General features: G+C 46.4%; 1 protein-coding gene across 3 annotated transcripts in view; it reads left to right on the top strand.

The window, feature by feature from the left end:
- LOC311529180 (cell adhesion molecule CEACAM2-like) overlaps positions 1-11,910 on the top strand; it is a 30,920-nt gene extending 19,010 nt beyond the window's left edge. For 2 of the 3 annotated variants that reach the window (XM_084644940.1, XM_084644939.1), the window contains 5 exons: positions 90-413; positions 1,151-1,480; positions 9,743-9,856; positions 10,325-10,371; positions 10,923-11,910. In XM_084644940.1, coding sequence (XP_084501066.1) covers positions 90-413; positions 1,151-1,480; positions 9,743-9,856; positions 10,325-10,371; positions 10,923-11,084 — 977 coding nt within the window. In that variant the 3' untranslated portion in view covers positions 11,085-11,910. The remainder of the gene's footprint in view (positions 1-89; positions 414-1,150; positions 1,481-9,742; positions 9,857-10,324; positions 10,372-10,922) is intronic. The other variant, XM_084644941.1, reaches the window with a different exon arrangement.
- The last annotated feature ends 329 nt before the right edge of the window (positions 11,911-12,239 follow it).

The raw sequence follows: 12,239 nt of genomic DNA, 5'->3' as shown, positions 1-12,239 counted from the left end.
AGATTCATTTTATACATCTGCCCTTGTCTGCTGGCACACTGAACTATTTCTCAACGAAGGGGTCATCATCTGTGTTTCTCTTTCTGCAGAAATTACCGACCTGATGGTGAATCAAACCCCAACCAATTTCAGTGATTTAGAAGGCTCAGAACTTACCATGAATTGTACATTCAAGACAGTCAATAACCACAGCACCATGCGTGTGCGATGGTATAACTATGGGACCGAGGGACTAAAGAAAGAGCTGGTGAATGAGAGCGATGTGATGACAACCCTGCATTTGGACAATGGGTTTGCCTCTCTCACTTTGAAGAATGCAAATTCATCTAATACAGGAACCTACATCTGTGAGGTGGGGATTACAGCAAGGAACCTCTATAATAATGGATCAGGAACCCAAGTGACTATCGAGAGTAAGGGCCAGAATTTCCTACCTGATCTTCTTGGGGGAATGGGGGCGAGCACATGAGAACAAGAGCATACATCTCCTGGAAGGTGTTGAGTGTCTTCAGTTCCACCTTCCAGGGGAGCTGAGGGTGCTCCACGCCTGCCCTCAAGCACTAAATTCCTTGCTAGATAGAGCCCTGTAGCATGGTATTAAGGGGGAACAATGTTTCAATTTTAGATCCTTCACAGCCAAATGTTTCACATGGCCTCAAATTAGTCTCTAAATGTATGCTTGCCCATGTTGCATGCACACCCATTGGTACATTCAAAGCCTGCCTGCATGCATGGAATCTGGAATTTGTGAGAGATAACAGGGTAGTTAGACATGAATTCATGTCTGATTTGTGGATAGGTGAAACCTGGGGCTGCTTCTTATGTCAGATCTGGTTCACATAATGATCCATATTGCAGGAGGCAATGTCTCTAGACTGAACATTTGGGGTGCGGGTGGGTATGAGGGGATGGTTTGCTGGTTCCTGGCCAGAAACAGAAGTCTTGCCATGCATCATAAAGCTATGAATCGAACTAAGTGAAAGCATCACTTTAACCTCTGATAAGGAGGGGATGTTAAATGGCCAGGCTGGGAAAAGAACACAAAATACTGGAGGGGGAGACATTTATTTTAATACATCCCCAGTCATCAGCCATTGCTACTGAAATTCTCCCGCATCAAGGTGCAATCGTCTGTGTTTCTCTCCTGCAGATTTTCCGAAGCTGATGGTGAATCAGACCCCAGTCAATATCGAGGTGTCTGAAGGGTCAGATCTCACCATGGAGTGTAGATTCACGGTATTGAAAAAACACAACACCTTGTATGTAAAATGGTATAAACATAACGGAACTGGGGGAACGAAGAAGGAGCTGATGAGCGAAAAAGGCTGGGGCTCAGGAGCCCTGGCTTTGGAAAAGGGTTTTGTTTCTTTCGCTCTGAAGAACGTGAACGTAACCGATACAGGAACGTACGTGTGTGAGGTGGGAAGCACAGCAAGGAACTGGTCTGCGTCAGGAGCCGGAACCCAAGTGACCATCACTTGTAAGTACCAGGATTTTCCTATCTGATCTTCATGGGGTGAGAGATAGCGAATGACAGCCTAAAGGACAGAGAGTGAATGACTGTTGCAGGCAAAAGCAGGTAAGATCCAGAGGCGAGCGACAAAGATGATCAGAGGGATGGAATGCAGCCATATGAGCAACGGCTGGGTATGTGTAGTTTGGAAAAGAGAAGATTAAGCTGCAGGACATGACAGCGGTCTTCAAATCCTTGAAAGGCTGCCATAAAAAAGATGGAGAAAAGTTGTTCTCTCTTGCCACGGAGGGCAGGACAAGAGTCGATGGGTTCAAACTACAGCACAGCAGATTTAGAGTAAATCTCAGGAAAAACTTCCTAACTGTGAGCTTGGAACAGAGGCCTGGGGAGGGTGTGGAAGGGCCTTCACTGGAGGTTTTCAAAAGGAGGCTGGAGAGCATCTGTCTTGGATGGTTTAGCGGTTGTCAAACTGTGGGACAGGACCCCAAAGTGGGTCGCAACTGCATTTTAATGGGGTCGCTAGGGCTGGCTTAGACTTGCTGGGGCCTGGGGCCAAAGCAAAAGCCCGAGCCCCACTGCCTGGGGCCAAAACCTGAGGGCTTCAGCCCTGGGCAGCGGGGCTCAGGTTACGGGCCCTCTGCCTGAGGCTGAAGCCCTTGGGCTTTGCCCCCCGCCTCCCCATGCCTGGGCCAATGGGGCTCAGGCTCAGGCTTCGGTACCCCCTTCCTGGCATTGTGTAGTAATTTTTGTGGTCAGAAGGGGGTCGCGGTGCAGTGAAGTGTCAGACGCCCTGGTTTAGACACAACAAATGCTGCATCTTGGCGGGGGGTGGGGGGAAGACTAGCTGACCCTTGCAGTCCCATCTAACCCTGTGGCTCTAGGATTCTATGCCAAGGGGGCATCTGCAATGTGGGGGCATGGCAATACGTACAGAGAGAGCTTCTGCTGTAACTCTCGATGGCCATCCACCGAGCTGGTTGTAGCTCTAAAGGATCCTTCCCATCTGCCAAGTGAAAAGGAAAAAGCTCATTTGAAAACCCCACATCCCGGTCAGGATAGACCCAACATTTCTACTGCCGATTGCTGCGTCTGAGCTCACAATTCTCACTACCGGCAACGGGGTGAGCACATGGTGCTGGGAAAAGGGAGCGGCAATACATATTGTGTGTATTGGTCTGATGATTTCTGGTGCAAGTGGAAAATGCTCAGTTGACACCCTGAGATTATGAACGGGAGAGTGTAACACGGACAGCTCTCTAGCAGCAACTTGTGGCCAGAGGCCACTTTTCAGCACCGGACCCATTTCCCCCTCTTCAGGACCCTTTAACAACTCACTCAGTTTAAAGTTAGTTCAAACCATCACCTCCTGCAGTCCAGTAACTTGAGTCCCCAGGGGCATATTGGCCCTCTAGGCCCCAGTGCAGTGTGTTGCTCCTGATACTCCAAAACAACACAACACAAACTCACCCTGTCTTCATCCCAACTTCAGCTGGGCACAGCCCTACCTCCCCGAGGGACTGTCTTCCTGCTTCAAAAAAAGCACCTCCTCTTTGTCCTCCTCCACAGGCCTTTCCCACTGGGCCTTGGCAGTCTCTCCCCTGCTTGGACTGGGTCTCTCCCAGGCCTCCCCACCTGGAGACCTTTCCTCACTTTCTCCTGCTTCTTGAGCTTTCCCCCTGCTGGCTCAGAACCTTGCAGGCATTGTCTCACTCGCTGCAGTGTCCACAGACTTGGCCACCATTTCCTGGGCTTGCCCCCTTCTCAGCAACTTCCTGCTTCTTTTGTACTGGAAGCACCTGATTCTGCTCAGGTGGGACTTATCCTGTAATCAGGGTTAGCTTAGCCCAGGCTCTCCATCCCATGGGGCAGGCCTCCTTGTTGCAGATGGGTACAGCAGAGGCAGTGCGGAAAGGCAGTATATTGTAGTGGTTCGAGCAGGAGACTAGGAATTAGGTTGTTTTCATTTTATTTCTGACGGTCACAGACTCTCTGTATGACCTCAGGCAAGTCATTTGGTCTCCCTGAGCCTCCGTCTGTAAAATGGAGATAATATTTCCTTTCCCAGATTCTGTCTGTCTTGTCTATTTCGATTTTAAACTCCTTGGGCAGGTACTGGCTCTCTACATCTATGTACACAGCTAGCACAAGATCAGGGTGTGCTTGGCAAATGCTCTGAAGCCTGGCATGTCGGTATTCACCTGTGATAGTTCTGAGTCACAACTGGAAATGCCAGCATGGGGCAGTTTAATGCATGTACAGAAATGATGATTTGTTTGTACATGCGAATTCGAGTTTGTTTCCAGACACATTAGTCTGAGGACAATTTGTCCGCAACTCTAAAACAAGAGAAATGGAGTTGGGTTCTCAATTTGCAGTTCCTTTGTCTCCTCTGTTCTACTGAAGCAGCTGATAGAGTGTGCAAACCTCAAAGATCCAAAGACCCGAATCCCATCCCACACTCCAGGCTCGGTAACTGTTCTCAAGCATCTTTCCAACGTCAGCCAGTTTTAATTTCCTCATTGCCATTTGCCCCCTTGTGCTCTAACGCTCCCCAGTAACTATATTGAGCTCAAGTTTCCCTCTCACCCATATCTAAGTGTGTAACACAGGAATCCACTAATTTCTCTGAGCGTCACCATAACCATAGATAACACCATTAATATTATGGTAGGTTTTTTCACCTTTTGAGAGCGCGTGAGATGCGAGCTCAGGGGTGGTGGACAAAGCTCGAAAGATTTGGTGTATTCCTTCACACTCGGGATGCTTATCTGAATATTATCTGATCTGAACTTTTAGGAGGTTGTTTTCAGTCTCTGCAGCTTATAGTTCCCCCTCACTGCCCTCCCACGCTGCAGGGCCCTAGAGCCTGGACCACAGCTCGAGCCCAGAAGTCTACACAGCAATGAAACCGCCCCGCAGCCTCATCCCCGAGAGCTCAAGTTGGCTGGCATGGGCCAGCTGCGGCTTTTTCTTTGCTGTGTCAGCATACCCTAAGTTAGTCCTCTTCCTTCTTCCCTTTCTCCAAGTACACTCAGCTGTCTTTGCTAATCTCTTGGGATGGGTTTGGTGACACCTCCTATTTCTAAACCTCTCCTCCCATGTGAAGGGAAATTGAGCTTCAAAGCCACATTAATGGGAGCCTCATTTCCCCTTGTAGTGATCTGTAAGTGTAGCTGGAAGTGGCATGTACCCAGAAGGGTTTTTTGTGGTTCTTCCTCTGTGGCACTAACAAGATAAATTCCTGTTGTTCTCTTCAAAGCACGTATGATTCTAAAAGTTCAGGAATACTCTCCAGAGGGAAAAAATGAAGTCTCCACTGAAATTAGAACACAAGACAGCAAAGAGATCAGATTCACTCATTGTGCGACTCAGAAGAGGAGTTATCATCCCAGCACATGACTAGAGGAATTCTACAGTACATACAGAGCTTGCTATGGCACTTTGCCTCTTCTTCTGTGGAGTCCTGCTTATGACTTTGTATCAAAAGGCTTTATAGGAAAAGACGTTTGAAGATGATGTTTAGGAAGCTGTAATTTTCCTGCTTTTTGTCAATGGCCAGAATTGTTTCTGGGAAACACAGAAATCTTGCTGTGGCTACAAACTGGAGCGCATCAGTTAACTTCTTAACACCTACAGGGGATATTTTAATGGCCAAGCTTCATAAAGGGGCCTGAAATGCTGGAGAGAAAAACTGTTTCTTTAAATACTTCAGCTGATTGACATGTTTCTGCATCAAGGTGAAGTCACTTGTGTTTCTCTCTCTCTGCAGCTGTTGACCTGCTAGTGAATCAGAGCCCTGTCTTTGTCAATGAGGAGGAAGGGAAACAGCTGAACATAGCATGTAGATGCAGGGCTCTGGAGAAACCCGGCACCAAGTACTCTGTTAAATGGTATAAAACAGGGGCTGACGGACACGAGAAGGAGCTGAAAAACTAAGCCGGCTCAGTCACAATAACTCTAGATTTCTCAGCGGGCCTGGCTTCTCTCACCTTGACTAAAGCCAGCATGAGTGATTCTGGGTTCTACGGATGTGACTTCGGCAAAAATGGCTGTGGGAATGGAACCAGAGTTTACCAGGGTAAACAGCAGCATTATCTTCTCTGATCTGCATTGTTAGGATAGTACACTGTGGTCACCACGGACTCACACTTCCCACATGGTAACTGAAACCCCACAGCTACTTCCTAGTCTAGGACAGGGAGATGCAGTGGTATCTCAGAGATAGGCTGTGTGTAAATTATGGAGTGTTCTTGTAGCCGTGTGGGTCCCTGGATATTAGAGAGACAATGTGGGTCAGTGTGAGGGAGTGCACCAGGCCCCAGAAAAGGAGCAGTGAAGGTGGGTCCTCCAGACCTACCTAGAAAGGCTGCAGGGTAGCAGCCAATCAGAGCTCAGCAGGCTCAGTTAAAAGGAACTGCTGGGCCTGAGCAGGTCAGTTCCTGGCAGGGTCCAGAGGAGTAAGGAAGGGTGCTCCTTGATGAAGCTCAAGGGAGAACCAGGAGGTGGGTTCTGGTGGCACTGGCATTTGGTATAGAAAAAGAGGAGTTAAGAACTTCAGCCCTGAGATAAGGGTGAAGTGGAAGGGACTACATGGGAAGCAGCCCAGGGAACAACAGCAGCTTGACAGGAAGCAGCACGTGGCTGCTATTTGTAGAGTCCCTGGCTTGGGACCCGGAGTAGTGGGGGGGGGGGTGGGCTGGGTCAGGGTGGCCAAAGCCCTGAGAAGGGGACAAGTTTATTTAGAAGCCCAAGCACAGAGCTGGAATTTAAAGGGCTGAAGACCCCGCAGAGGGCCATTTGCTGGACTTTGTTACCCCAGAAGAGGACTGAACTTGAAGGCGTGACCTAGCTGGGGCAATAAGAACTGATAAGGCAAAGAGTCTCCAGGGAGAAAGCCCGGGGGGCACCGCCCTATACCAGAGCAGGCACTCCTAGTTCCACCACCTATCCTATGCCAATGAGCACTGTTAGCTATGTCGGCAGGAGAAGCTCTCCTGCGGACATAGTGCTCTCCACACCTACACTTTTGCTGGTAAAATTTTTGTCAGTCACGGGTGTGAAAAAAATATCCCCTTAATCGACATAAGTTTCATGTCGATGACGACTTATGATGACATAAGTTTCATCAGCAAAAGTGGTAATGTAGACAAAGGCTAAGTTTCCCAAAGCTGAAGATGAGCTCTGAGTAAGTTCAAAAACCTTGTCTCTCTCAAGTTGTCCCAGTAAAAGATATTACCTCACCCACCTTATGGGTAAGTACTGACATTTTAATAGTGACCATGAGAAAATAGTTTATTATATTACTGCCTATTCAGAATTCTCATGTTACTAGAATATTAAATTGTCTGGCTTCTCACCTGCCGCTGTTGAACAGACCCATAATCTACACAGTAATTTTGTCATTGTGGTGTTGGTGGGGGAATTCCTGACTCCAGCTCTGTTGAAGCATTTCTGAATATTTGCCACTGGCCTTCGTTAAATAAGGCTGTATAGATGTATTGGGCTTGGCATGCTGCCCTATTATTCTTATAAGTCTGTATATACCAGGGCTTCTGCTGCATTGGGTTGCTATTGACTAACCAATGTCTCATCTGGAGGAATTGCCAACCCTGCAGCTCCTTAGAGGTCTTTAAATGATCATTGGGGCGTGGGGGGACTTGGGATGGGAATAGAGGACTCTTCTCTATCCCCTGCTTCCCCATCATTGATTTGACTCCAATTAGCGAGGCTGAATTGCCCAAGAGTATTGACTAGTCATATGTCAATGGATGACATTTTAGTCTAGCTGCTAGATTCTTTGCGTAACATCATTTGCCAGTGATCGTTCCTGTGAATATCTGTAATATATGGACCTTAAGCACCACAATGGAGCGGGGGTTCCTGTTCTATATGGATCCATAATGGGGCATTATGAGCTATGCCCACGTACCACTGGGGCTGACTTAAGAGGAAGAATGTATTACAATGCCTAATACAATCCTTCTTTGCTTGCAGGAAGGTATTGTTTTTCCATGGATATCAGAGCTCCACGTTTAAACGTGAGGTCTAATTTTTTTTAAGTAAAAAGCATGAACAAGAAGGGATGGGGCCAGAGGGACATTGGAAAAGCTTCCCCTTCGTTCTGATCTCTTGATGCTGTAGGAAGCAAGGGGTCAGGATTTCTTTTGATCATGTGAGTCAGTAGCTTCCCTCTGCCCAAAAATCAAAACAAAACTTAGATCCACAACCAAAAACGGGAAGAACTTCCAGGGTAGTGCAGTTTGTTTTGGATGATGGTGAGTAAATTGGGTTGAAATAGCAAGACCAGAGCATTTGAGAACATTTCAATGAATGTTCTGTACTGGTAAGTCCTGCTTGCAAAGAGTGTCCTTCACATCAGATCTGTGAGCCAAATCCTCAGCTGACACCAAAGGAGTGATGCTGATTTACACCAGAAAAGGCTCTGGTTCTGGAACTTCACAACCAGGATAGGAAGAAACCCTGAATGAGGCTGTCACAGAGAGTTTCTTAAATTACCCCCACCCCAGGTGCGAGGGCTGTAGCAAGAACTCCTCCCGAGCCTCTGAGTGTGAAAAACAGAACCTATTTTCTACGAAAGACCTGTAATTCTAGCCACACCGAAACACAAGGCACCCAAGAATCTCAACATGCTTCTTGATTAAAGAGGAACCAAAAGCAAACAAATGAGAACAAATTACTGGCAGAGCCCTGCAGAAACACTCTCCACGCACAGTAGCAATCTTGCTTCCTCCCATTGGAGATCTTGCCCAGTCATCTTTATCCATGACATTTAAAATATATGTGTATATATAATTTTATATAAATCATATGTGTATATATACACACACCAATCAACTGAAATGTTCCTGCACCAAGGTACAGTCACTTGTGCTTCTCTCTTTGCAGCTGTTGACCTGCTGGTGAATCAGACGCCTGCCGTAATGAATGGATTAGAAGGAAAAAAGCTCACTATAGAGTGTAGGTTCAAGGTGGTGAAAGACTCCAGCACCATGTACAGTGTTACGTGGTATAAGAAGGGGGCTGATGGACACGAGAATGAGCTGAAGAATGGAACAGGCATTGTCACAACAGTCCTAGACTCCTCAAAGGGCCTGGCCTCTCTCACCTTGATCAAAATCAATAGGAACGACTCCGGGCTCTACAGATGTGACTTTGGTAAAAATGGTGTTGGAAATGGATCCAGAGTGACCATCCAGGGTAAATAGCAGCATTGTCCTCTCAGATCTTCACTGTATTTCCTAGGGAAGAATAAGGACCAGGAAAGGAAGAGCTAATGCTAATACTTTGCATGGTGTGATAGTGATTGGACAGGAGTTGCTGGCAAACAGAAGGAGAAGGCAAAGCTATGGAAAGATTTGCAGTGAGAAGTCAGTGATTCCCGGTGGCTTTCCAGATCCTGCCCATCTCTTTTTCCTTTCTTTTTTTTTTTGTCATTCAAGTACTTGCAACCCTCCCCTTTTCCTGATGTCCTTCGCACAGCATTGCTGCCCACCAGAATTCTCTGAGCCATGTGGTGACGGGCGAATCACAAAAGGTTCAGAGGTTCGGAGAAGCACCTCCAGGTTCAGAAGCTCTTCTCGCCCATGTTGAACAGTCAATTTCACCATGATAGGCTCTCTTGTAAGAAGATTTCCAGTGTTTCCACATTTTGAGCAGGATGGAAATGCCTCTCAGTATATTGCTGGTTCTGCTTTCAGTCTTGGACAAAAACAAGAAGTGTCTAGACAGAGGACAGTCCTAAAAACCCACTCACTGCAGTACCACTATTGTAAACTGCCGTGGTTTGGACCATAACTGTAGAATACTGTATTTTTTTTTTTAAAATAAGAGAAATCTTGTGGAACCTCAGCACAGGTTCCAGTTTGATTCTGGGTGAGGGTGTAAGCAAGTCCGTACTTTATCCTAACTGATTAGCCCATTGCAAATATCATCTTCTGACAAATGAATCCACCAGGATGGTGTCAGTTATCATTCTTCCAGTAGTGGTGGAGCAGAGACCCGGCTTCCTTTTTCTCCTTTGGCTGTTCTGCTGCGGGATGCCTCAGGTAGTGGTGGTCTAGTGACCTAGCTCACAGCATCTTCCCCTGCCACTCTGCAGCAGGACTCCTGTAGAGGTGGTAATGCATGACCCAACCTGTGTTGTCTTTCCCTAGAACTAGTGGTGATGGGAGTGCAATAACTCAACTTGCCCTGCCTCTGTAGCGCCTGTCTAGTAGGACAGCAGCTAATGAATGTTTCTTTCAACAGCACATTACCAATGGCTAATGAGCTCTTACATTGCTGCTGGAGCTGCGGCTGGGACAATTCTCTTCTTGCTGGTGCTCGGTATCCTTTTGTGGAGATGGAGACAGTGCTCCAAAGGTAAGATTTACTTGGACAATAAATGCAAGCAATTTCTGTATGAAGGGAGCTCATAGGATGCCGATAGATTCTTCTTTGTGTCCTTCCTTTAGCTGAATAAGGAGTAATTTGGGGAATTTTTGGCAGTGAATGTACAGCAGCGGTGGTGAACAGGCAGCCCTAGTTAGTGAAGTCTCATACCTAAGCACAGATACCGCCTGGGCAATGGTAGGACTATTCTATGTCTCCTCCCTGACCTGAGGAAGCACCTCAAGGTGTGAGAGGTGGATTCAGTCTCCACGTCTATTCCACCTTTGGCTGGATTGCCAACAAAGCCGCCAATTATTGGCAATTGCTTGGTGGGAACGTGTGGGATGTAGATACTGCTCCACTATGAACTAACTAGACTGACAACTACCTCCTTCATTGAAGTGACCCAAAGGTCATCAGAGAATTACCAGCTTGGCCACAACTTCATTTTTTTTCCAGAACCACTTCAAAGCAGGTCAGAGGCAGAGATGACTCAGATGGAGACGGTGAGTTGGAGAGCTTATCGTAAGAGCTGCATTTAATTTTTCTCTCTAGCATAGGGGTATTGAGCATCAACTCCAGGAATACAAGGTAATAAAGAAATCGGTTCTCCTTTTACAGACTGCTCCAAGAACTTCAGAGTAACAGAAAATGCAGCACTAGTCCTGAATAGGATCAGGGGTGGTACGACATTTAAAAAGCTAGAGGGGAATCAAGAATTAATTAGCCTTAGAGCAAAGATAAAGAGCACATAAATTAGCGATTGCGCAGGATCTTCAGCGATAATAGAGAATGCAGCATTGGTTCCAGGCAGTTGGACTGGGAAGTTCAAGGCAGGGGGAATCTTATGCAGCTCCAGAAACCTCAAAATACTGGAGAATGCTGCATTTGTTCCATGAACTTTAGAGGTATCTCATAATCAGAATACAGCTTCCTAAAAAGTCAGCACACCCTTTTATAGTGCCTGTGTCAGTGGAAGATGGTCTAGCATTATAACAGTATGATATGGGCATGAAAGGAACGAGCAGTCTTCACTCATTTTCCTCTTGCTTTGCAGTCTTCCCCTCCACCAGCCGATGAGGTGACTTACGTTGACTTGAACTTCCACAAAAGGGACGCAAAAGCGGAGGAAGATGTTGTTTACACGGAAGTGAAGATACGGCCAAAACAGAGAGATGACAATGTCATCTACGCAAAAGTCAACCCTCATCATCACTAGGGGAAGAGCTAGTGGGAATTAACAGAGGGGTGACCAGTATTTCACGTCTGTTAAATGCAAGTCTCCATGAAACAATGAATTAGCTCTTAGTAAATGATGGTCCTTGGAGATCAAAGTCCTCTAGTTATGAACAGAACAGGCAGCAATGCAAGATTCCCTCGTTTCCTGCTCCACCAACATGCCTCAACTCTGATGTGGAGAGACCAATTCTGTGAGCAAATGGCGAGTTCTTCTAACCCACCTACTCTTGGCCTATGTGCCATGATTGTAGCCAGGAAATGGGCCGGGCTGTGGACAGTGGTTCACTAGGAACTGAGTCGAGACCAGAAATTCATTTAACGAACTCACCAGCCATCAGAGTGTTGCAACTTTTAGTTGCTATTTACCAGCACTGTATTTGAACAAGTGACCGAGAGCCAAGCCCTTGAGCCACCCAAGTATGGAATATGTTGCCATCTTGTTGCGGGAAGCCCTGTCCTCCAGTGAAGGTGCCAAGTGTGCTGAATGAGGAAGGAAAAGCCTCCGAAGAGCCATGCTCCCTACACTGAAGAATGTACAGTAATGCTGAAAATGCTCAAGAGCAATTTCCCATACTTTCATGAATAAGACTGACACGATTGTTTCATCTTTCTAAGCACAAAGTAGGTTTCTCTGTTGGGAGTGAATTAAGCTTCCCTGGATTCCACCCACTTAAGAGCCAAACAACAACAATATGAATTGCTTTGCAAGCAGATTTTAAATATTAACTAAAGCTTTTACAGCAAGTTTAGCTCAGGATTAAGTGTGTGCAATTGCACTGATATAAATGGAGTTATACCTACTTACACCAGGAATGGATTTGTCCCCTTGTGTCTGCGTGGCTTTATTGTAAATTTAAAAAGGAAATGTGTAATTTAAAAAAAAACATGCCATCATTTCTAGCGGTTTAAGTAGATTGTGCTTTTGAAAATATCCCCAATAATTTTAGATAAACCCCCAGAAAAAATAACCAAAGGGGCTGTTGGGCTCCCAAAAATGGAGAGACCCCAAAAAATCAACAGGAGTGCCTTTTAAAGTCTCCCCATAATGCATTGATTTTTATGACTTCTGCAGATGAATGAGATATAACCCGTGCAGACCACAACTCATGGATGGCCATAAGGATACAACCAGAAG

This window comes from Lepidochelys olivacea, assembly GCF_965140295.1.
Source record: "Lepidochelys olivacea isolate rLepOli2 genome assembly, chromosome: 12".
NCBI lineage: Eukaryota > Metazoa > Chordata > Testudines > Cheloniidae > Lepidochelys > Lepidochelys olivacea.
This window is presented reverse-complemented; position numbering and strand designations above follow the sequence as displayed.